This window comes from Sorex fumeus, unplaced genomic scaffold, assembly GCF_029834395.1.
Source record: "Sorex fumeus unplaced genomic scaffold, SorFum_2.1 ptg000033l, whole genome shotgun sequence".
Lineage (NCBI taxonomy): Eukaryota > Metazoa > Chordata > Mammalia > Eulipotyphla > Soricidae > Sorex > Sorex fumeus.
The window spans coordinates 35,515,553-35,542,303 of NW_026606090.1; the positions used below are offsets into that span (position 1 = coordinate 35,515,553).

The 26,751-nt window shown below is 40.8% G+C and overlaps 1 protein-coding gene across 11 annotated transcripts in view; it reads left to right on the plus strand.

Annotated features, from left to right (window-relative positions):
* Positions 1-26,751, plus strand: part of TSGA10 (testis specific 10) — a 129,119-nt gene that overhangs the window by 62,796 nt on the left and 39,572 nt on the right. For 10 of the 11 annotated variants that reach the window (XR_008792828.1, XR_008792829.1, XM_056116741.1 and 7 more), the window contains 5 exons: positions 123-178; positions 1,643-1,811; positions 4,382-4,492; positions 24,571-24,756; positions 26,503-26,712. Coding sequence is in view for 9 of the 11 variants with exons in the window: in XM_056116741.1 (XP_055972716.1) it covers positions 123-178; positions 1,643-1,811; positions 4,382-4,492; positions 24,571-24,756; positions 26,503-26,712 (732 nt within the window). In the remaining 2 variants the exon portion in view is untranslated. The remainder of the gene's footprint in view (positions 1-122; positions 179-1,642; positions 1,812-4,381; positions 4,493-24,570; positions 24,757-26,502; positions 26,713-26,751) is intronic. The other variant, XM_056116738.1, reaches the window with a different exon arrangement.

The window sequence follows — 26,751 nt, forward strand, 5'->3', positions numbered from 1 at the left end:
GGAAAAAAACGTAGTATGTAATTTTGGGAGGCAAGAAGGGAAGGGGACTTTTCAGTTCACATTGTTTTAGTAGCAATAGTATTTTAAGGTACTTTTACTTAATATTCATATTACTTTTCAAGGAAAAGACCATTTCAGGCATGAAGAATATCATTGCTGAGATGGAACAGGCTTCAAGGTAAATTATTTAACAAATATTTGAGCATTTATTGAAGGCAAAGGACCTTATTATATGTACAAACACAGTAAAAAACAGTGGACTTGGTGTAGCTATATAAAAGGTGATAATTCTCTAAAGTTGGAAAGGAGCTCAAGTATGTTTAAAGAAAGTAGAGTGCTTACTATGTAAAGGAAAAGGTAGTGAAGATATGAAGAAAAGCAAAGAACTGCAGAGAAGCACATGCCATTGTTCAAGGACATCCTGAATGATCGAGGTCTGAGTGTGCTGGGAGTTCAATGCCAGAGGGGCAGTAGGGGGTGCTTACCAGGTGTGGAGAGGCCTGTCAATCAGACCATCAGGGGTGTTTGCCTTAGGAACAGGATGTTTGCATTAATCAAGCAAAAGCGGTAACTGAGGGATTGGAACTTGTAGACTAGGAAGCAGTGAGGTGCTTTGAGGAAAGACACTAGGAAAATGACATTGTCTGACTGGGGATACACAAGCACATCATAGAAGTATATGGGGAAAATGACATTCTTCTGTATCCAAGCTTTTCTTTTCTTCCCTCTCCTACATGCCCTCCCCTCCCCCTTTTCTCCCCTCCTTTCCCCTCCCCTCCTTTCCCCTCCCCTCCTTTCCCTTTCTTTCCCCTCCCCTCCTCTCCCTGCTCCTCCCCTCTCCTCCCCTTCCTTTCCCTCCTCTCTCCTCTCCTCTTCTCCCTGTTTCTTTTTTTTTCTTTTCTTTTCTTTTCTTTTCTTTTCTTTTCTTTTCTTTTCTTTTCTTTTCTTTTCTTTTCCTTTCTCTTCTTTTCTTTTCTTTTCCACATCTGGCAATGCTCAGGGATTCCTCCTGGCTCTGCACTCAGGAATCACTCCTGGAGGTGCTCTGGGAACCATATGGGATGTTGGGGTTGGAACCTGGGTCAGCAGCATGCGAGGCCAGAGCCTTCCTGCTGTACTGTCTCTCCAGCCCCTGTATCTGCCTTTCTTATGGACATGTGTGCAAGCAGTTAAAAATTTGTCTAGAGTATAAGGAAGAGGCCAGCACTGAAGAAATTATTTAGGAATCACACAATTATAGGTGGATGCTATAGATGAGTATAGAATCAGTTTGAGAGAAAGTGACATGAGGAAAGCCAGTGGCTGTGGTTATGCCCCCAGACATTATTTTTTGTATATAGAGTATAGAGGAAAAGGAATCTACAAAGGAGATTTAGCCGTAACTCCTAGGCAGGATGAAAGCTTTCCTGTACTCAAGTGCCAGAAGTTTTGGAAAACTTAGTAAAACTTTTTCTGTTAAATACATTTACATCCTTTTTCATAGTGAAATGTTGACAACATAGAGAAACTCCAGTGTACTGTCTTTATAGTATTTCAACAAACTTAAATTGTATCCAAACATTTTCATGTTAATGATCCATCTGTGAGAATTTATTTGTTATGATAAAAGTTCTCCTAATACACTCTGTGATTTTTGGAATAGGCAGTCTACTGAAGCTCTAATCATGTGTGAACAAGACATTTCCCGAATGCGCCGACAGCTGGAAGAAACCAATGATGAGCTGGGCCAGATTGCCAGGGAGCGGGACATCCTGGCCCACGAGAACGACAACCTGCAGGAGCAGTTCTCTAAGGCCAAACAGGAGAACCAGGTACTCCACCCGCCCCCTCAGCCAGTGCCCTTCTTCTTTCCAAGGTGCAGCCCCATTCACTTTATAGAAAAACCCAGACTTGAGAATTCAGTTGTATTTTTCCTTTTACTTCGTAGAATAGGTCACTATTTCTCATGTGAAATATTAAATATTATTAAAAAGGGAATGGGAGATACATTATTTACACCTGTATTTTTTATATTTATTTGATTGACTGTTTTCTGTTTTAAATATGAGTGTATGGACTACCCCACATTTTGGGGTCCCTTTTAGCATTGAGTATGATTATTCTTAGAAAAATAATTTAATAATTATAAATGGTATAAGGTTAAATATAATACCATATACTATAACTTATATGATTTTACAATTACTCCCCTCTAAGCAAATATATTTCAGCTTTATTCACAGTTCTCATTTTTTTAAAAAAAATGTATTTATTTATTTTGAATGAAGACACCATGATTTACAAAGCTATTCATAATAGAATTGCTTCAGACATACAACGTTGTAACCCTAATCCCATCACTAGTGTTCCAGGGTTCCTGCTTTCCCTCTGCCTGATCCCTTAGCAGGCTTATAACAAATTTATTTCGTATTACTTGCCCCACCAAAACTTAAATGGCAATAGAATTATTAGAAGATAAGTCGGCAAAAGTCAATTTATTGTGATCAATTGCTATATGATTTTAATCTATGTAAATAAATAAATTCAAGTCATTCATTACAATATAGTATGTAGCCTATTCTCATTTGCATAACTAAGTTTTAAATTCTGGTATCTAAAACATATTGTCTTAAATTTTATTTTGTACTTGAAACTAATTGGGGTAATCATATCTTCCCTGTAACAAATGAGGCTTCTTTATCTTGCTCTTTTTTTGCTCACTGGAACGGCATATAACAAATTTATTTTTTATTAACTGGTCCAAAAGACTTCAAAAATGGCAAATAGAATATTAGAAAATAAATCAGTGAAAGTCATCTTATGATTAATTGCTATATGTTTTTAACTTCTGTTAACCTAGTAATATGCACTGTTAGGACCATATTCAACACCACGTTTCGGGAAGTATCTCCTGCCCTTTACAGAAGCTGTATAGATGCTTCTTGCAAAACTGATTCAAACACTTGAATTCCTGAGCTGTTACCTGTCCCTGAAGCTCTGTATAGCTCCTTCAAATCTGGATGACAGTGTAGTTGGTCAGAGTATTCTTATTGAGGTGTTGAACGCGTTGAGTTTTTGTACTCTTGTCATTCCATATTTTTTGTAGAGTCTCATATGATAGATCTCCTGTACATCTTATGGGCATTCATTTGTATGTAAATTCCTTTTTTGATCTTTCAGCTTTTAATATTGTCTCTAAAAGTCTTTAGATTTTTGTCATTTCGAGTATAATGGATTTTTCCTAATTGGGTCTATTTCCTTTCTTTCTTTCTTTCTTTCTTTCTTTCTTTCTTTCTTTCTTTCTTTCTTTCTTTATCACTGTGAGAACAGTGACAACGCCTTTCAGTTCAAGTCTCGGTCGGTCATGCAATGATCAAACACCCGTCCCTTCACCACATTTTCCACCACCAAGAACCCCAGTATACTCCCCCCCCCACCCCTGCCTGTGTGGCAGATTTCCACTTTACTCTCTCTCTCTCTCTCTCTCTCTCTCTCTCTCTGGTGATCACATTCAATGTTATGACAAAAGACCCAACAATTGTTATTTGGAATTTTCCCTAACATTCAGACCTGCCACAAGGACATCATTAGATAATATGTTTTCTATTGCTGAGCATGAAGAGCATATGATGTTGTGTGGCCACAATAGCAGCCAGGCGAATTTGGATTTCTGATATTTTAGTAATAAACCTAGAGGGATTATTGCCAGAAGACCCTGGGTTCCGAGATTGGTATCTGTGCCTGTAGGTTCATGGTCGGTCAGAAGCCAGAGGAAGAGTTTGAAGGTGGCAACGGGGAGCATTGTCATGGCGGGGAGCAGGGCCAATCCACCCGCCATCCCATAAAGCCCCACCTGCCTCGTCAATACAGTCTCAAACCTGGCTGTTCATTAGGCTCTAAAAGATGCAGTCCACCATGTTGCCGCCGCAAAGTGGGACAGGTGGAGGGACAGACACCCTTCTCTGAGGGCGGCATAGCACCATAGTTAAATACACAGTCCAGATATTTTTCGGTTGGGTATTATCTTTTGCTCAGATTTAACTGGGTCTATTTTCACTGGGATCCTTTGGCCTCTTGGATCTCAATGCCTGGAATCTTCAGCTCTGGGAAGTTTTTGTTAATGATTTCTTTGGTTGTTGTTTCTTCACTTTTGCCTCCCAGGTCTTCAAGGACTCTGATGGTTCATATATTGTTCCTCTTGAGCTCACCCCAGAGTTCTCTAGTATGCTGTTCTTTTCAGACTATTTTCCACTTTCTACTGTTTCTAGTGGTTCCTCCTTTTCATCATTTTCATTATTATTATTTTTAATTTGAACATTAAAGCAATCTTATTCAGAAACTTTTCTCCCTCAGAATCCTTTACTATGTTTTGACATTAAAATCTTAATATTTTTTCTCACAGGCACTGGCGAAAAAATTGAATGATACTCACAATGAACTTAATGACATAAAACAGAAGGTTCAAGACACTAATATGGAGGTTAACAAGCTGAAGAATATATTGAAGTCTGAAGTACGTATGTGTATTTTCATTTTGTTCATGATAGAATTTTCATTAAAGTAACCGATTAGTTATAGACATCTAAATCATCTTTCTTTAATACATAGCATAGTTTGCTTTTTTCTTGATGGGGCACCTGATTATTTACAGTATCACCAATGTCCAGAAAGGAATTTCAGGAATATTCCCCTTTCCTTTGCTATTCAGTAATTCTAGGTGAACAGAATTCTAATTGGTTGAAGTTCAAGGACCAAAATCAATTTGGGCTCATTTGTATTTGAAAAATGATAGTTTTCTCTACCTTCCTTTGACAGAGAGAGAGCACATTTTATAGCACATCAGAGTTGGTAATACTATTGTGGGAACATCTATTTCTCAGAACCAAAGGACAGATGGCTTAATTCTGTCCTTCTTTATTAGCAACATTTGGCTAGTCACATATGATATCTGATATCATATGAGTCCGAATATATGTGGGCAAATAAATGATTGACCTGGAATAAACAGCTTGACCAAGAGTGTTTGGCATGCCCATTGAGTAAAATATTATCTAAAATAGTATAGCTTGATTTATTACTATTATATGTATGGGTCACCTACACACCACTCAGACCATGAGTAAGAACTCACCCCCCCAAATAGTTTTCCTTATTTTATTTAACATACCATTTAACATTCACAAGTGTTCTGGAACTGTTGAGATAAATGAGAAGAGTAACAAAATTAGTGGGAGGCAGAGAAATTAGGAGACTGTCCACAAAACTGTCTTGGATTATGATGGATCCCCGCTGAGCTGTGCATGATTTTATTATACTGATCCCAGTGACAGCACACGGTTGGTGGGGGATAGGTGAATGAAGACTGTGAAGAAAGGGAGACTCTGGAAGAGGGAACTGGACAGTACTAGAGAGCAGTTTCACATTGGGCCCTAAACTGCTTATTATATTTTGGACAGAAACCAAAAAGGGGTGGGGATAATGGATGAAAACTGGTTTCTAATTGTAAAGAAGAGTCATGAAGTGATTAGAGGACAGGAGAGGTGTTTATGGCACCCCTTTAACTTGGACTTAAACTTTGAACTACTTATTCTTTGAACCATGTATTACTGAATCACAAAAATGAATTTTAATTAGAAAATGGTTCCTATCTTCTAAGGAGTCTAAGGTGTTATTATTGGTAAGACTATAATACACCTGATTATGAAAAATTGTAAGACAATTTTAAGAAAATGACAAGATAATACGCTTAAGAGAATTAGAGGAAAAGATTGATATGATAAAATTCAGTTTGTGTGCATTATACTACGTACCTCCCAAGTACGTGCTTAGAATTAATTTATTAATTTTAATATAGTTGTGAAAATCAGATATCCCTGTGGATACATTTAGAATATATGAATCCTGAAAGTCAATATAGTGCATTAACTTGTTGATAAAGGTTTACTTCAAGATCTTTCGCTTTAGCCAAATACAAGCAGACCACAAGGTGGCGATATTAGCTGAGTTTCATGCTTAAATAACTTACAATAATTTGATTAAAAAGGGTTGTAGAATTTTGAAAACATGAAAATTTAAAGTACTACAGAATGAGAATTTGTTTATTATTTATTCCAACTTGGTGATTTTTATTTGATTTGTATTTTTGACAGGGAGATTCAGTTTATTCACAGGTAGGGAACAAATAGATTTCATTACTATTTTTATTTTAGAAAAAAATAAGACCATACTTTAGTCAGTCTGCCATACGCAAATTTCAGGCTTTTAAAATGTGGTTTTTAGTTGTATGCTAAACATATACATAAATACAAATATATGAATAGTGTTTATTGGCATAGATTTAACATTTTACTTAATGCAATTTCAGCCTGTTATTTAAAGAGTCAGTAAAAGTGAATCATGAAACAGTCCATGATAGAGAAAAGTAAGTCTGGGACTGTGAATTAAAAGCAGAGCCAAACAGGAATTGTGACAAATAAAGTGAAATACAAGAAGCCGATGACTAAAATATATAGACAGAAGCTCTGTAGCCAGTCCAACTTAAAAAAATAAAAGTGACTAGAGTACTTCTAGAAAAATGGCAGATTAGAGGCCAGCAATCCTTTATGAAGAAGGACAATCAGATATCAAGAACGTATCACACGTAAAACGTCATCCTCTCCTAGCTGGTTTGCCTGAGATCCAGGTACTTGCACAGCCATGGACATAGATGGACATGGATGAACACATCAATGAGCCCAAGGAGGAGGGGAGATGAGCTGGTGAAGAAGCGGTGGCACAGCACTGCAGGCAACACTCAGGGTGAGCCAAGATGACCATAAAACTAGTGGCCATACAGAGAGAGCCAGAGGACTGCTCCTGGTAAAGAAACCAAATCCTGAGATAGACCACATCAATGAACGTGTATACACACACACACACACACACACACACACACACACACACACACACACACACACCCAATGTGTAACAAAGCTGAGTCTGGGCATATTAGGCTATAGACAGATGGACGGGCTGAGACTCCTCCCACTCCTCTCAGAGAGGAGCATAGGGATGGGGCTAAGGGAAGGATGTTAACACAGACTTTTAGCACTAGGAGGGGCAGAAGTTGCCATGGTGGCAGAACAGGGAATTCTCATTTGGGTCTATTCCCCTCCTGTTACCCAGCTAATAATACTGAGATCAGTTATAGTTTTTGATCTTCTGATCTCCCTTTTGTTCCCCATTTTGACCTTGGAAACAATTTCAACACTAAATTGTCAGAATCACCCGCAGGAAAGTGTAAGCAGCAAACCTTTTCAGGTAACTGGTATAAAAATAAGATGAAATTCCTTTAAAAAATGACATATTACCAAAGGGCAAGCTTAAAAGAGATTCAGATTTGGAGAACGTAGCAAAGAATGGAGACGAGCCATCATAATGACCTTTACAAAGGTAAATAACCTCAACTAAACACAGGGAAGCACATTAAGCACATACATCCTAAAATATTCTTCATTAAAGGGGTTGATTATATTAAAAAACTTCAAAGTTTCTGGATGTGAAGGGCACATTGAGTGAGATAACGTCTACCATGGAAAGCAGAACATTGCAGAAGAACAGTATTAAAAATTGGAGACAAAAATCACAATTATGAATCAAATGGAAAGGAAAGAATATCAGATTTAGGAGAAATGAAAGTTTGTAATAACTATCAAACCTCATAAGAAAGGTTCCTATCAAGACTGGGGGCGTTTCAGAAGGTGAAGAAGAATAGAAGAGAACAGAGACCATTTTCCAAGAAATACTGACATTTGTAAAAACGAGGAAAGATCTAATCATACATATCCAGGAAGCTGAAAGAACACGCAATTTTTTTTTGATATTTTGAGTTTTATGAAATTTTAAAAAAATTTTTACTAGTGAAACACCAAGAGGTACAGTTGTAGACTTACAAATTTTTGTGCTTGGGTTTCAATTATACAATGATCAAGTACCTATCCCTCCACCAGTGCCCATTTTCTACCACCATGGATCCTAATATCCCTCCCACCCCCATCCTCCCCATCCCACCCCACCCCAGTGGCAGGGCATTCCCTTTTGTTCTCTCTCTCCTTTTGGGTGCTGTGATTTGCAAAAGAGTCATTGAGTGTCAATTCTGTTTGGTCTATAGTCTACTTTCAACATGCTTCTCCAATCCTGGGAGGATCCTCCCAACACCCTTTATTTGGTCCTCTCTTCTCTAGCTGAGCTGCCTTTTCCCCTAGCATGTGTGGCTGGCCTCCAAGCCATGGAGTAAACCTCCTGGTACTTATCTCGGCTATTCTTGAGTGTTAGTCTCCTATTTTGTTACTTTATGTTCCCCAGATGAATGCAATCTTTCTATGTCTATCCCTCTCTTTCTGACTCATTTTGCTTAGCATGATACTTTCCATGTAGAACCACTTGTATGTAAATTTCATGACTTCATCTTTTCTAACAGCTACATAGTACTCCATTGTGTAGATATACCAAAGTTTCTTTAACCAGTCATCTGTTCTTGGGCACTCAGGTTTTTCCCAGATTCTGGCTATTGTAAAGAGTGCTGCAATGAACAAACAAGTGCAGATGTCACTTTGACTATACTTTTTTTTGCCTGTCTGGGATATATTCCCAGGAATGGTATTGCTGGGTCAAATGGGAGCTTAATTTCTAATTTTTTGAGAATCGTCCATACTGTTTTCCAAAAGGGCTTGAACCAGTCAGCATTCCCACCAGCAGTGAAGGAGGGTCCCTTTCTTGCCACATCCACGACAGCACTTTTGTTCTTTTGGATGTGGGCCAGTCTCAGTGGTGTGAGATGGTATCTCATTGTGGTTTTGATCTGCATCTCCCTGATGATTAATGATGGAGAGCATTTTCTCATGTGCCTTTTAGCCATGGACTTTTGGGTATTGATTTTATAACCTGCAACTTTACTATACAAGTCTATTGTTTCTATGAGTTTCTTGGTAGAGGTTATAGGGTTCTCTAAATATAGTATCATATTATTCTCAGATCCCTGGGTGGTTGATGGAAGCAGACAGGGCAGGGTAGGTTGGGGCTCCTGATTAGAATCCCTTTGTCACCTGTGGTGGTGGGAGCAAGCAGAGAAGCTCTGTCCCTGGGTCCACCGAGCCTGAAGTCCAAGGTCTCAGAGAGTTCCGCTTATCTTGTTCTGTGGGTCTTCAGTCGTGCGTGGGTCTCGGCCGGAGCTGCCGCGCGGGTCGGGAAAGCGTCCTGGAGTGTGGCGACGGCTGGGTAGTGGAAGTAGTGTCGAGAGTGGAAGTCTGCCAGTGGGGTATTTATCTGGGTAGGGTGGGTCTCCTGTGCACAATTCGATCCCTGGGTGGTTGATGGAAGCAGACAGGGCAGGGTAGGGTGGGGCTCCTGATTAGAATCCCTTTGTCACCTGTGGTGGTGGGAGCAAGCAGAGAAGCTCTGTCCCTGGGTCCGCCGAGCCTGAAGTCCAAGGTCTCAGAGAGTTCCGCTTATCTTGTTCTGTGGGTCTTAAGTCGTGCGTGGGTCTCGGCCGGAGCTGCCGCGCGGGTCGGGAAAGCGTCCTGGAGTGTGGCGACGGCTGGGTAGTGGAAGTAGTGTATCGAATTGTGCACAGGAGACCCACCCTACCCAGATAAATACCCCACTGGCAGACTTCCACTCTCGACACTACTTCCACTACCCAGCCGTCGCCACACTCCAGGACGCTTTCCCGACCCGCGTGGCCACAAGCGGCCGCGCGACACATCCTAAGGCACTAAATACCCATCTTCTGGAATTGTCATACCATATTTGATAGGGTTCAAACATGGTAACACCTACAAGGGTGATTAGAGGTCACCCCAAAAGCCTCTATCCCTCTCGGAAAGACTGGCAAGCTACCGAGAGTATTCCGCCCGCATGGAAGAGCGTGGCAAGCTATCCGCTGTGTATTCGATATGCCAAAACCAGTAACTACAACTGGTCTCATTCACCTGACCCTGAAGGCTTCACTGACATGGCAGCACTGAGAAGGATGAGAAAGGAGAGGCCGACAAAATCTCAAGGCCGACCTAGGCTGCCACAACGAAGGAAGACAAAAATGATCGTCTGTACTTTCAATGCACGTACGCTAGCATCAGATGCATCCATCGAGGACCTGATGGTACAAGCGCGAATGATCAAGTACGACATCATTGGTCTGACCGAGACAAGAAGGCACGAATCTCACCATGCCGTTTTTGACACTGGAGAAGAATTGTTCCTCGGAACATGCGATAAAAGAGGTGTTGGAGGCGTCGGTGTCCTTGTCAACACAAACTTGGCCAAGAGCATTGATTCATTCGAATGCCTAACAACCCGAATCGGACGTTTACATTTGAATAGATGTGGCTCACTGCCTGCAGTTTCTATTTTCGTTGTCTACGCACCAACATCTCATTATGATGAAAGAGAAATCGAGAAGTTCTACATGGAGCTAGAGAAGTTCTATAAAGAAGACCACACCTTCTACAAGATCATTGTGGGTGATTTTAATGCCAAGATAGGACCGAGAAGATCAGCTGAAGAACTTCACATCGGGACCCATGGCCTAGAATGGAACGAACAGGGTGAGAGACTGTCTGAGTTCATCATGTCGACCAAGACCATCCATGGTAACTCACAGTTCCAGAAGGCAGAATCTAAACGATGGACATGGGAGTCTCCCGGTGGACGATTCCACAACGAAATAGACCACATCATATTCAATCGACGGTTTTGCCTGACTGATGTCGCTGTTGTCCCAAAATTTCGAACAGGATCGGACCACCATCTCCTTCGTGCAAAATTCTACTTCACAGAGCGGGGAGAAAGGGCTGCAAAGTTCAAAAAGAGAACTCCCAGAATGACCACCAACTGGGAACTCTTTGGTACTATTGCGGCAACATGGGAAGATGCCATTGTTGACAACATTGACGAGGAATACGATCGACTGGTTCAGCATCTCCATGAATGTGCGAGGAATGCCAAGAGAGAGATAGCCACAAAAAGTCGCCTATCTTTGAAAACTCTTGAGCTAATTCGCCAGCATGGTTTGGCGCATGCCTCAGGCAACCGCAAGCTAACGTCCGAGCTTGCAAAGCAGTGCAGAGATGCGATCAAGGAAGACCTCAAAGAGAGAAGAGCAGAAGTACTGGTAGATGCGGCAGAAGCCAGGAAAAGTATTCGTAACGCCTGCCTGTCCTTCGCCCACTATAAGACCAAGATGACTGCCCTCCAACGTCCTGATGGATCCATCACATCCTCCAGAACGGCAATGGAGAAGATTATCCATGACTTCTACTCAAATCTCTTCAATAGCCATGTCCACTTGCCGACATACCAAATTCCACAGGATGGGTATATCGTTCCCAACGTTCTCCCTTCCGAAATCCGACACGCCATTTCGTCCGTAAAGAAACAAACAGCACCCGGCCCAGACAAGGTCAGACCTGAACACCTGAAGAACCTGCCATCAGTACTCATCAATACACTGGCTCGGCTCTTCACTCGCTACCTGTCTGAATGCAAGGTTCCGTCCCAGTGGAAAACCAGCAGGACCGTACTACTGTTCAAGAAGGGAGACATCCATGACATTGGCAACTATCGCCCGATCTGCCTATTGTCTGTCATCTACAAGTTGTTCACTCGAGTCATCCTGAATAGGATTGGCAGAACACTAGATGAAGGACAACCATGCGAGCAAGCAGGGTTCCACAAAGGATTCAGCACCATCGACCATATCCACACGATAACCAAGCTCATTGAGGTTTCTCGGGAGTTCAAGATGCCGCTCTGCTTAACGTTCATTGATTTAAAGAAGGCCTTTGATTCTGTTGAGACGGAAGCGGTCATTGAAGCCCTAGCCAATCAGGGCATTCAAGCCCAATACATCAGGATCCTCCGTGAGCTGTATTGCGGATTCACTACCAGGATCTCACCATTCTACAAAGAAGTGATCGTTGATGTCAAGAGAGGGGTTTGGCAGGGTTATACCATTTCACCGAAACTCTTCAGTGCCACCCTCGAGAACATCATGCGACGACTGGAATGGGAAGGAATGGGAGTGAAGATAGATGGTCGGCAACTACACCACCTCCGCTTTGCTGATGACATTGTTTTAATAACACCAAACATCAGCCAAGTGGCACAAATGCTGGCCGACTTTGACCGTGAGTGTGGAAAGGTAGGACTATAGCTGAATCTTACGAAGACAATGTTTATGAGAAACAGCCTTGTTCCTGACGCCCCATTCGCTCTCAATGGAACGACCATCTCCGAATGCAACAGCTATGTGTACCTAGGTCGAGAGGTCAACATGACAAATGACCTGGCACCCGAGCTGCGCAGGAGGAAGAGAGCGGCTTGGAACGCCTTCATGAATGTCGAAGAAATAGCTAAGAGGACGAAGAACCTCCGGCTCCGGGCACATCTCTTTGATTCCACTGTTCTTCCTGCATTAACATATGCCTCAGAGACCTGGGCCCTACGCAAACAAGATGAGAACGCCATTCAGGTCTCCCAAAGAAGAATAGAAAGAGCTATGCTTGGAATATCACGTTTCACTCAAATGAGAGAACGAATCCGGAGTTCTGACATCCGTAGACGATCAAGGATCAGGGACGCTGTCTCATTTGCCAAGATGTCGAAAATCAGATGGGCTGGTCACGTAATGAGATTTAAAGACAACCGTTGGACTAGAGCTGTTACTGATTGGATTCCACGGGATGTCAAGAGACTGCGTGGCCGCCCACCTACCAGATGGTCAGACTTCTCCGTCAAGATCATAAACGATCGGTTTGAGGCCCTTCATGTTCCCGGAGCGAACAGATGCCATTGGGCTACACTAGCACGCGACAGGGACAAATGGAGACGTTACTGGCACCCGCTCGAGCAAATCGACGACTAACGGGAAGTTAAGTGATTAAGTGATTATTCTCAGAGTAAATGATCTTTGCTGGTGGATTTCTTCTTTTAGAAAGTTTCTGTTCATTTCATCACCCCATTTTTTGATGGGGTTGGATTTTTTTTCTTGTGAAGCTCAACCAGTATTTTGTATATCCTTGATATCAACCCCTTGTTGGATGTATATTGGGAGAATATCCTTTCCTATTCTGTAGACTGTCTTTGTATTTTGGTCATTGTCTCTTTTGAGGTGCAGAAGCAGTCCCATTTGTCTATTTCTGTTTTCACTTGTTTGGCCAGTGGCGTGACATCTTTGAAGATACCATTAACTTCAATGTCATGGAGGGTTTTGCCAACTTTGTCTTCAATGTACCTTATGGTTTCCGGTCTGATGTTGAGGTCTTTAATTCATTTTGATCTTACTTTTGTACATGGTGTTAGGCAGAGATCTGAGCCCATTTTTTTTGCATTTAGCTGTCCAGTTTTTCCAGCACAATTTGTTAAAGAGGCTTTCCTTGCTCCACTTCACATTTCTTGCTCCTTTATCAAAGATTAGATGATCTTATATGTTTAAGGGGAGATGTCAGTATATTCAACCCTGTTCTGTTGGTCTGCAGTTCTGCCTTTGTTCTAGTACCATCCTGTTTTAATTATTACTGGTTTGTAGTAGAGTTTGAAGTTAGGGAGGTTGATTCCTCCTTTTTTCTTTTTCTCGAGAATTGCTTTAGCTATTCGTGGGGGCCTATTGTTCCATATTAATTTCAGGAGTGTTGTCTCCATTTCTTTGAAGAATATCATGGGTATCATTATAGGAATCGCATTGAATTTGTACAATGCTTTGGGAAGTATTGCCATTTTGACAATGTTAATTCTCCTGATCCATGAGCAGGAGATATCTTTCCATTTTCTTGTGTCCTCTTTTGTTTCCTGAAGTAGCGTTTTATCGGTGTCTTTGTGCAGGTCCTTTACTTCCTTAGTTAAGCTGATTCCTAGCCACTTGATTTTCTGTGGTACAATTGTGAACGGGTTTGTTTTTTCATGTCACTTTCTTCTCTCACACTGTTTACGTGTAGGAAAGACATGGACTTTTGGGTATTGATTTTATAACCTGCAACTTTACTATACAAGTCTATTGTTTCTATGAGTTTCTTGGTAGAGGTTATAGGGCTCTCTAAGTATAATGTCATATCATCTGCGAATAGTGATAGCTTGTTGTTCACTCGAGTCATCCTAAATAGGATTGGCAGAACACTAGATGAAGGACAACCATGCGAGCAAGCAGGGTTCCGCAAAGGATTCAGCACCATCGACCATATCCACACGATAACCAAGCTCATTGAGGTTTCTCGGGAGTTCAAGATGCCGCTCTGTTTAACGTTCATTGATTTAAAGAAGGCCTTTGATTCTGTTGAGACGGAAGCGGTCATTGAACCCGTAGCCAATCAGGGCATTCAAGCCCAATACATCAGGATCCTCCGTGAGCTGTATTGCAGATTCACTACCAGGATCTCACCATTCTACAAAGAAGTGATCGTTGATGTCAAGAGAGGGGTGCGGCAGGGTGATACCATTTCACCGAAACTCTTCAGTGCCACCCTCGAAAACATCATGCGACGACTGGAATGGGAAGGAATGGGAGTGAAGATAGATGGTCGGCAACTACACCTCCTCCACTTTGCTGATGACATTGTTCTAATAACACCAAACATCAGCCAAGCGGCACAAATGCTGGCCGACTTTGACCGTGAGTGTGGAAAGGTAGGACTACAGCTGAATCTTACGAAGACAATGTTTGTGAGAAACAGCCTTGTTCCTGATGCCCCATTCGCTCTCAATGGAATGACCATCTCTGAATGCAACAGCTATGTGTACCTAGGTCGAGAGGTCAACATGACAAATGACCTGGCACCCGAGCTGCACAGGAGGAAGAGAGCGGCTTGGAACGCCTTCATGAACGTCGAAGAAATAGCTAAGAGGACGAAGAACCTCCGGCTCCGGGCACATCTCTTTGATTCCACTGTTCTTCCTGCATTAACATATGCCTCAGAGACCTGGGCCCTACGCAAACAAGATGAGAACGCTATTCAGGTCTCCCAAAGAAGAATAGAAAGAGCTATGCTTGGAATATCACGTTTCACTCAAATGAGAGAACGAATCCGGAGTTCTGACATCCATCGATGATCAAGGATCAGGGACGCTGTCTCATTTGCCAAGATGTCGAAAATCAGATGGGCTGGTCACGTAATGAGATTTAAAGACGACTGTTGGACTAGAGCTGTTACTGATTGGATTCCACGGGATGTCAAGAGACTGCGTGGCCGCCCACCTTCCAGATGGTCAGACTTCTTCGTCAAGATCATGAACGATCGGTTTGAGGCCCTTCATGTTCCCGGAACGAACAGATGCCATTGGGCTACACTAGCACGCGACAGGGACAAATGGAGACGTTACTGGTGCCCGCTCGAGCAAATCGACGACTAACGGGAAGTTAAGTGATTAAGTGACTATACAAGTCTATTGTTTCTATGAGTTTCTTGGTAGAGGTTATAGGGTTCTCTAAGTATAGTGTCATATCATCTGCGAATAGTGATAGCTTGATTTCTTCCTTTCCTCCTTGAACGCCCTTAATATCTTTTTCTTGCCTAACCGCTATTGCAAGTACTTCCAGTACTATATTGAACAGTGGAGAGAGTGAGCATCCTTGTCTCATCCCTGATCTTAGAAGGACACCCAAATTTTTGTACCCAAGATTACTAGACACAAGGTCATTAAAAGTTTAAGTAGGGGTCTGAGAGAGTGCAGTAGGCAGGATGATTGTCCTGCAGGTGGTCAGCCTGAGTCCGATTCCTGTCATCACATATGACTCCTGAGCACAGAGTCCGTAGTAATACCTGAGCACAGCTAGGTATGACCCAAAAACAAAACAGGTCAGAGATACAGGAAAAAATTGTTGAAGGCTTCTAGGAAAAGAGAAAGTAATTATACAAGGCTCCCTCTGTCATGTGTTCATCGCATCTCTCAGCAGAACACAAATGCTGCAAGAGTTTGGGATGACATTCTAATCACCACCAGCAAAAAAATCATTTACTCTGAGAAATCATCATGAAAGTATGATGGAAACTAAAATTAATGAGTTTACCACCTTGAAGCCCACCATACAAGAAATGCTGAAAGGAGTTCTCCATGAAGGGAAGAAACAAAGGAATGTAATGCCTTGAGCGAGTCTTATTTTAAAAATAGTAATACAGGGGTTGGGAGGTGCAGCATCTAGGCACATGCCTGACATGCACCCGGCCTAGACTCCATCCCTGCCACCACCTGGCCTCCTGAGTGTATCTGAGTGTGGTTCTGGAGACCCAGAGCATCCTCGTGGTCCATCCTGGCCTAAATGATTATTCCATGTCTAAATAACAGTACCCCCTCGGATCCTTGCATTGAACTGCCAGTTGGTTATCCAGGTATCACCAGGCATGAATTCTTGTTCCCCTGAATATCATTTCAGACCCACCCACATTAATCAGTAGAAGAAGCATAAACATAAACAATAATAGATGAGTAAACAACAAAACATAAAGAGACAGAATTCACACAAAGGATGCTAAGATGATACCAACATAAATGAGACTATGTTAGATATAGTAGCTGATATACCCCCATGGTTATCCCAAAACAAAAATCTGGAGCAGAGACATTTAAGAGAAAAAAACAAAAATAGAAAACAAAGGGTATTCCTGTACAGTGATCCCCTATTTTAGTAGTCACCCTAAATGTGAATGATCTGAGCTCGTGAACCAGAAGACACAGAATGACTGGGTGGGCATAAAGGCAGGATGCAGTGCACATAGAAATACAAACAAATCCTGCATAAAGATGAGCAGGAGGCCCAGAATGAAGGATGGAACATTGTGTTGGAACCAGGAAGGCAGAGAAAGCCGGAACCAGGAAGGCAGAGAAGTGAGCCGGAACTGCTCATGTCCGAAAAAGCTGTCATGTCTGATAAAATACTTTCAACCCCCAAAGTAAAAGGAGACAAAGGTAGATATTCTGTGTGATCCAGGGGTAGATCCATGAAGAAAGCATAACTGTTATCATTATATATGCACCAAACATGGGAACACGCAAATATGCAAAGTAGCAGGTGTCAAGGGATACAGTGACATAATTTTTACATGTTCGTATATTGTATATCAGTAAACCTCAAACAATAGACAGATTATAAAATACAGTGACATTACATGAATTGAGGAGATCGACATATTAGATCTATAGATCTATACAGAAACTCCTATTCCCAAAGGAAAAAAAAAAGCACATTTTTCTTAAGTGCATGTGAAACACTTTCAAGGATAGACCATATGTTGGACACAAGAAATGTCTTTATAAATATGTGAAAAACAAAACCATGTTAAACATCCTTCTGATCACAATGGCAAGAGGTAAGAAATAAGCAATAACACAGGGAGAGAGCTCCAAGAATTGTTATGTGGTTTATACGTGGTACTCAACAAACTCCAGATTCAATCCACAGCACTAGAAGGCCTCCTGAATACTGCTGGACATATTCTTGCTGGCCATAAGCACCACTGGACTGGTCTTACAAAATTTATTTTAAAGGAAATCAGAACAAAAAGTAAAATGGAACAAAAATGAAAAATTAATAAACCTTCAAAAACATGGAGACGACATATTATTTTCATTAACTTTTGTGTCAAGCAAAGAAATCAATGAAGAAATTACCTGGAAAAAATAAAACAAAGAGGAAATCTATCATATCTTATGCAGTGCAGCAAAAGGAATATTGTGGAGAGAGCACTGAAATATAGACCCACATCAGTGAGCAAGAAAAGTGCAAGCAATGTAACTTTACATCTGTAAACACTAGAACTAGAAGAATAGAGAGAACCAAAATATCAGTAGAAGGAATCACTTGTAATCACTTGTCATCCCATTGTTCGTCGATTTACTCAAGCAGGTGCCAGTAATGTCTCCATTCGTCTCTGTTGCGTGCTAGTGTAACCCAATGGTGTCTGCTCGCTCCAGGAATATGAAGAGCTTCAAACCGTTCATTCAGGATCTTAACAACCATCTCGTTGTTAAGAAGTACAGCCATCTCATAGGTGGGTGACCAGGTGTTATTTTGACGTCCTGTGGAATCCAGTCGGTAATGGCTCTAGTCCAGCGGTCGTCTCCAAATCACATTATATGTCCAGCCCATCTGACTTTCGACACCTTGGCAAACGAGGCAGTGTCCCTGATCTTTGATCATCGAAGGAAGAAAGTAGAAGGAAGGAAATAAAAAATAAAATGGTGAAAACAATAGCCCAAATCTGGAAAAAACCTGAGTGCCCAAGAACAGAAGACTGGTTAAAGAAACTTTGGTACATCTACACAATGGAGTACTATGCAGCTGTTAGAAAAGATGAAGTCATGAAATTTACATACAAGTGGTACTACATGGAAAGTATCATGCTAAGTGAAATGAGTTAGAAAGAGAGGGACAGACATAGAAAGATTGCATTCATCTGGCGAATATAAAGTAACAAAATAGGAGACTAACACCCAAGAATAGCCAAGATAAGTACCAGGAGGTTCACTCTATGGCTTGGAGGCCTGCCTCACATGCTGAAGGAGAAGGCAGCTCAGATTGAGAAGGGAGAACCAAATAAAGGGTGTTGGGAGGATCCTCCCAGGATGAGAGATGCATGCTGAAAGTAGACTATAGACCGAACATGATTGCCACTCAATGCCTCTATTGCAAACCACAGGAGAGAGAGAACAAAAGGGAATGCCCTGCCACAGAGGTGGGGGGTTGGGAGGGATTCCAGGAGCATTGGAGGTGGGGAATGGGCACTGGTGGAGGGATGGGTACTCAATCATTGTATAACTGAAACCCAAGCACAAACATCTGTAAGTCTACAACTGTACCTTATGGTGTTTCACTAATAAAAAAAATGGTGAAAAGAAATGAAAGAAACAAAAGAGATTATACAAAAGAAATAGTAATCAAGTCTCCCTGAGAACAGAAGTCCAGGGACAGATGACTTTACTAGATAATTCTACAAAACTTTTGAAGAAGTACTACTATTCACTCTACTTGAATGCTTCCAAACAAAAACGCAAACAAAAAGTGAGAGGACATTTCTAGAAACATTTATCAAGGTCAAAATTAAATTATCTCCAAAGCAGAAAAGGCTTAAAGAGACAAAAGTAAACTAAGACTGATATCGCCAATGAGTATACATGAAAAAATTCTCAACAAAATCTTGACAAATTGAGTCCAAGAACACATCAATAGAATTACTCATCATGAACAAGTACTGTTCATTCCAGGATGTAAGGCTGGTTCAACATACACAAGTCAATTATTGTAAATACTACAGCAAAGATAAAGATTCACATCACATGAACATATCAGTCAATGCTGAAAACTCCTTGATAAGATTGAATTTCCATATATGATAAAATTTCTCAAAAAATTGCAAGTAGAATGAATATATCTCAACATAATAAAGTCCTTTTCATTGAAATATAACCTTTCATAGACTTGCTAGTAACCATTTCACATAAAGAATAGTTTCAGGGGCTGGAGCAATAGCACAGCGGGTAGGGCGTTTGCCTTGCACGCGGCCGACCCGGGTTTGATTCCCAGCATCTCATATGGTCCTACAAGCACCGCCAGAAGTAATTCTTGAGTGCATGAACCAGGAGTAGACCTCTGTACATAGCCGGGTGTGACCCAAAAAGCAAAAAAAAAAAAAAAAAAAAAGAATAGTTTCAATTTTAAGGAAATGAGTTATGAGGAATGAAAATAGGAAAAGAAATAAAGCTATCAACATTTGTAAATAACATACTAAGATATATATAAGACCTTTGAAGTCTACAAAAATTTATGACAACTGAGTTCAGTAAAATGCAGAGCATAAAATTAATAAACAGAAATTATTACATTTCTATATGCAAACAAGAAGAGGAAAAGTAATAAAAAAAAGTTCATTTATAATATTGTAAAAAAATAAAATGCCAGGCTAGAGAAACAGTATAAGTGTTAAGGCATATGCCTTGCATGTTGACTGGTCTTGGTTGGACCCTGGGCACCACATGGTCCCTCGAGCACTGTTGGGTACAGTCTGGGAAGCCCCAATCACCGGAGGCTCCTGAGTACTGCTGGGCACTGCAGGACCTGGGCAGCAATGCACTCTTGGCCTGCGTTGCCTGAGAATTGCAAGTAGTGGCCCCTGGGCTTCTGAGTAATCCTTTGACTCTGCACCCCCTCAGCCCCAAGTAAAAAACTAATGCCATGTAATAACTTAATAAAACAGATGAAAGGCCTTTGCACTGAAAACTGTAAGCTATTTTTAAAAGAAATAAAATACAAAGAATAGAACTATATTCCATGTTAACGGAAATGAAGAATAAACATTTGTAAATAGCCTTTGTTTTTTAAAAAATATTTTTCTTGAGCATATACTTGCTTTTTTAAAAAAAAACTGAGATAGTTACAAAGCTTTCATGATTGAATTTCAGTCATACAGTGTTCCAACACCTATCTCTCCACCAATGTACAGTTCCCACCAGTATCCCCTGTATCCCTCCTCTGCCACTCCCCCTCTCCAAGCCTGCCTTTATGGCAGGAACTTTCTCTCTCTCTCTCTCTCTCTCTCTCTCTCTCCTCTCTTTTGGGCATTAATGTTTGCAATACATATACTGAGAGGCCATCACATTTGGTCCTTGGCCTACTTTCGGCACACATCTCTCTTCAGAGCAATTCCTTTCAAACATCATTTTCATAATTGTTCCTTCTTTATCCCAACAACCGTCTTCCTCAGCCCTTAAGGCAGGCTTCCAACTGTGTACCATTCTTCCTGGTGCTTGTTTCTACTGTCATCAGGTGTTAATTTCATACTATGTTTGTTTTTTATATCCCACAAATGAGTGCAGTCATTCTATGTCTGTCCTTCTGACTTACTTACCTTAGCATGATACTCTCCACGTCCATCCATTTATAGACAAATTTCATGACTTTATTTTTTTCTAATAGCTATATAGTATACTATTGTGTAGATATACCATAGTTTCTTTAACCAGTTGTCTGTTCTCAGGCACTCTGGTTGATTCCAGATTCTGGCTACTGTGAACAGTGCTGCAATGAACATACGAGTGCAGATATAATTTTTACTGTGAGTTTCTGTATCCTGGAGGTATATTCTCAGAAATGGTATTGCTAGGTCATATGGAAACTCAATTTCTAGTTTTTTGAGGAATGTAAATGGCCTTTTTAATTATTATTTATTATTAATATTTATTAATATTTATTATTATTATTATTATTATTTTGCTTTTTGGGTCACACCCAGGATGCACAGGGGCTACTCCTGGCTCACGCACTCTTGAATTACTTTTGACAGTGCAGGGATGCTGGGAATTAAACCATATGGTATGTTGGGAATCGAGCCTGGGTTGGCTGTGTGCAAGGCAAACACCCTACTCGCTGTGCTATTGCTCCGGCGTTATAAATAGCCTTCTTAAAGTAATCTACAGATTAAGTAGAATCTCTATCAAAATAACAATGGTATCTTTTTTCTTTTTTGGGGGAGGCACACCTGGCAGTACTCAAGGCTTATTTCTGGCTCTGTGCTCAGGGATCACTCCTTGCGGGTTTGGGGGGGTCATGTGTGGTGCTGCGGAAGAGCCCAGGTTGGCATAGTACAAGGTAAAAGCCCCACCCATTGTACTATCTCTTGGGCCTCTGCCTATAGTATTTTTTTCAAAAAAGGGAACAGGAGCCCAAGAAATAGTACAGCAAATTGGGTACTTGCCTTGCATGTGGCTAACATGAGTTCAAACCCTGACATCCCATGCTCCTCCAAGTTCCCTGAGTGCAGAACCAGGAGTAAGCCCTGAACAACACTGGGTGTGACCCAAAGACCATCCCTACCCCTCAAAAAAAAAGAAGAGAACAAAATTTTAAAAAATTGTAGGGATCCACAAAAGACCCAAAGCAATTCTGTGAGAAAAGAGGAAATATGTAGACACCATGCTCCTTGATTGCAAGCAGTATTACAAATAGCTATGATCAAAGTAGTATGACATCAGAATAAGACAAGCCCAATGCAGTGGAGGTAAAGTCACAAATAGAAGGACATCTAAGTCATGACACAAGAGCCAGTAACGGACAATGAATAAAGAAAAGTCACTTCAAAAAATGGTGTTGCAGATGGCCACACACAAAATAAAACTAGATCACTGTTTAACCATGACACAAAATTTAGCTCAAAATATATTAATGACATGAATATTCAACCTGAAATCATAAAAATTCTTAGAAGAAAACAAATGATACACAACTCTAGGGCCTCAGCAATATACTTGTTGATGTAACTATTGTCAAGAAAAAAAATGCAAGAATGAGCAAATAAAACTACACCAAATGTAAATTGCTTCCTATAGAAAACAAACAAAACGCAAAAGTCAACTTGGTCAGGACAGGTAATGCAGCAGATGATATGTTTTCTTTGCATGTGGCTAACCCAGGTTTGATCCCAGAATCACATATGGTGCCCCAGAGCCTTGATAGGCATGATTTCTAATTGCAGAGCCAGGGGTAAGTCCTGAGCACTTCCCAGTGTGGCTCCCAAACAGAACAAAAAGAAAAATTAAGAACCACAATCTAGGTAGCAATTCGGGAAGCTCTTTTCACATAGTACATCTGGCAGGTACATCTGAATATTTGAATTAATATTCACAGTTTGTAATTTCACAATAGAATAACAAATAACACAAATGAAAATGGGCAAATGATTTGGATAAATACTTCTCCAAAGAGGAAATACTGACGGCTAATGAACATGTGAAAAATACTCCAAATGTGGACTGGAGAGCTAGCGTTGAATGATTGGCGCGCATGCTCCGCACCGAGGCTCGTGTTTGGTCCTAAACACTCCACAGTCCCTGAGTAATACTGGGAAGACCCCACAGCTCCTCGCCAGTAAGTTCCAGAGCACTTCTGGGCATGCCCCCCATTCTCAAAATCAATTATTATCTAGGAAATATAAATCAAAATCACAGTGAGATATCACTTTACACTGGCTAGAATGGCTGATGTTAAAAAGGTTGGAAACTGCTAGTGTTTACGAGTGTATGGAGAAAAGGATCTCTTGAACACTTTTGTTAGGACTGTAAATTGGTGCAGTTTCTGTGGTGAATGACATGGAAAGTCCTTAAAATGGAAATCGTGCATCAAAAATGCCTCTTCTAGGCAAGTACCTGAAGAATTCATTCATTCATCATCCTGTTATTCATCGATTGCCTCGAGCAGGCCCCAGTAACGTCTCTTTCATCCTAGCCCTGAGATTATATTCAAGGCTCTTTACGAGAATGAGACCCATCATTGTTACTGGTATTTGGCATATTGGGTACGCCACGGGGAGTTTGCCAGACTCTGCCCTGTGGGCAGGCTACATTCGATAGCCTGCAAGTTTGTCCAAAGTAGGAATGAGATAATAAGATGTCATAAAAAGATGTCCTGATAAGATGTCGCGCGGCCGCGAATGTGGCCGCGCAGTTCCGGGAGCTGGATTTTATAGTTTCTGAGTCTTGGCCGTTGATGGGATTAAACAGCGCCAGGGGGCCAGGTGGTGGGTGTGACCCCCGCCTACTGGAATTTGGAGGATCTGGGTGGAGGATGCTCGACTCCAATCCGAGTAGGCTTGGAGATCTCGGCCCCGGAACCCGCGTGGCTTTGTCCCTCTGCCAGTACCTTCAGGTGTGCGGAGAGTGGTCTCAGCATGGTGGTGGCTGGTCCTGGAGGTCTTCGGCTACCTGAAGAATATCAAAACATTAATTTGAAAGGTTATTTCTACCTTGTGGATAGCATTATTTACAATAGTGAAAGCATAGAATCAATTCCCATTGACAGTTAAAATTATGAAATAATAACATAATATGAAAACTTATGTGAAGACTTTGCATATTGACATAAGGAAGTTCTGAGATAAAAAATGTATATTAAGTCTTTTGGAACAAACTTGATAAATAAGGTGATTATGCTCAATGAAATAGGGACATGAAAGACAGTAGTATCACTTATGTGGAATATGTATAACTAAAACAAACTAACAATGCAACAAAACTTCGAAGACTTGATGAAAACTATGGTGATTTCTGAAGGAAAAGTGATGGTATGGGGGTGGTGGGAAGAATGAATAGAGTGGTCTGTTGTAGTGGTAGTATGATTTGGGTAGGAGATATGGTGAATAGAATACATACATAGTGGTATGAAGAAAAAACCCTGAAATCCTATAATCCAAAACAAAATAAAGATATTATAATTCAGGGAAAAAAAGTTTTCAGAAGAAAAGGAATGCAGATTCCAAGAGGTCAGGCCATTACAGAAATTTAGAAGCCAGGCCAGCAGGTAGTCAGTGTTTAGATACATTGAAAAGGAGACAAATAGAAGAAGTTTTAAAACCAGACCCTAAAGAGAAGCATAGTTTGCCTTCCTAGACAGTTGGGTGTGACTCTAGTCCTTTCTTGTTTAATTACAATGTAATAAATTTTCTAAGACTTGGATTATATTTCTCAAGGTTACACTACAAATGTTCCTTATGGCAAGCACATTCCCAATGGCCTGAACAAATAATGTTTAAATTGCATCATATCTAGAACATTTTACTACTTTGATACCTTATTATTTAGGAATCTGAAAACCGGCAGATGATAGACCAGCTCCGAAAAGCAAATGATGATGCTGAAAATTGGGAAAATAAGGCCCGTCAATTAGAGGCAGATAACAATACCCTCAAATTGGAACTTATCACTGCTGAAGCAGAGGCTAACAGGTTAAAAGAAAAAGTAGATGCTCTTAATAGAGAGGTCGAACAGGTAAGACTCGTAATGGTTTTAGAACATACTCCTTATATATTTAAAAAGTTTTGTTTGACTTTCCATAAATTATATGTGCAACTTAGATTGTATAAATGTACTGTAAATGGTAGCTTGCTGTTTTCCTGTTTACAACTTTGGTTCCCCTTTAGTAGGTAACTTACTCTGTAACTTGAACAGTCTATTACATTTTTATTTATTTATTTTAGTAACTTGATTTGAATACCATGGTTTACAAAGTTGTTCATAATACAGTTGTTTTGGGCACTCTGTTCCAACACTAGTCCCACAAAACAGTGTGACTTTCCCGCCACCATTTCCTCTAGTTTCTCACCCCCTGCCAACAAGCTGGAGGACAGGCTCTGCGTGCAGGGGTTCTGGATTCAATGTTTGACACCATGGGGTCCCAGAACACTGCCAGGGGCAACTCTGAGCACAAATCCAGTAGATCAGAAGAACCGCTGGGAGTGCATCACCGATGTATGTAAAACACAGTGAAGCTGATGTACTTGAGGAACTATAGCTTGCTGATTTTTGTAGAGGAAGGTGATAGTATCTTTTCAGATTTAAATAATGCCAATGCACAGCTGTTCATTTTAAAAAGCCAGCCATGTGCCCTGCATATCACAAAGCTACTTCAAGGATAGTTTTTTTTTTTTTAAATCCAAGTATCATTGTTTGCAATAGTATTGAAATTGTTGTTATTTTACAAAGTCATTACACCAGTCCCTCCACCAGAGTTTCAACATTCTCCCCCACAGCCCTCAAGGATAGTCCTACTATGAAAGTGTGTAAGGATGGGGCCTACCTTCCTGGGCCAGAGCAGTGTCTAGTACTAGCAAGTGTGGTGGCCCTCAAAACCCAGAAACGCATATGTTGGGCCTGGGAATGCAACTTAGTCATTGAGTACTGGCCTTGCATGTGTGAGCATGCAAGGATCAGATCCCATCTTAGCCTCCCGTGATTTGTGGCACTTTTACGAGGTAAAGTACATCAAACAGGGTTTTCAGAGCCTGGGTACATAACTGAGGGACACTTGCAAAGTGATTCCTGCTTGTGTAATGAGACACGCTCAGAGACTTTCTTCCTCTTCAGTGTATGTTTCCAGTGATTCAATGTGTTGTTGATGTTTCATTTTTTACTGAAAAAAAATAACCACTTCTAAAAATTCAAAAAATAAAATCTTTTCTTCCTAAAATATATATGTATATTATTTATAAATAGAGCATTAGTATTTATATTAAAATTGAAACAGCATGTATAGGCAAAATATATAGCCTGAGATGTTCTCATATATAAAGCCTGAAAATTCTATTGATTTATTTATTTGCTTTTTGGACCATATCTGGCAGTGCTCAGGGCTTACTCCTGGCTCTGCAATTAAGGATCACTCCTGGTGAGTTTGGGGGGGGCCACATGGGGTGCCGGGGATTGAATCCAGACTGGACACATGCAAGGCAGGCACCCCACCCACTCTGTTATCACTCCTGCCCCTACCCTAAGAATTTTAAGTTGAGAACAGATTTTTCTAAGAAATTAAAAAAGTGACCAAGGACCCCCTTACCACGTGTATTTTATGCATAATAGATTGAAAGCTAAAATTATCTTTCCAGAGTGTTTTGTACATACTACAGTGTTCCTATAACCTATATCATTAAACGTATCCTATAGTATCAATGATTTATACACTTTGTTTTCTATTTTGTGGTTTTTTAAGTTAAAAATATTTGATAATTTTTTATGCAGCACTTAAATGCAGAAAGATCCTACAAATCTCAGATTGCTACCTTACACAAGTCTCTCATGAAGATGGAAGAGGAGCTTCAGAAGGTTCAGTTTGAAAAAGTTTCTGCCCTTGCAGACCTCTCCTCCACGAGGGAGCTTTGTATTAAACTTGACTCCAGCAAAGAACTTCTTAATCGACAACTGATTGCTAAAGATCAAGAAATAGAAATGGTATGAAATGCACTTTAAATGTTTTTTCAAACAGTACTA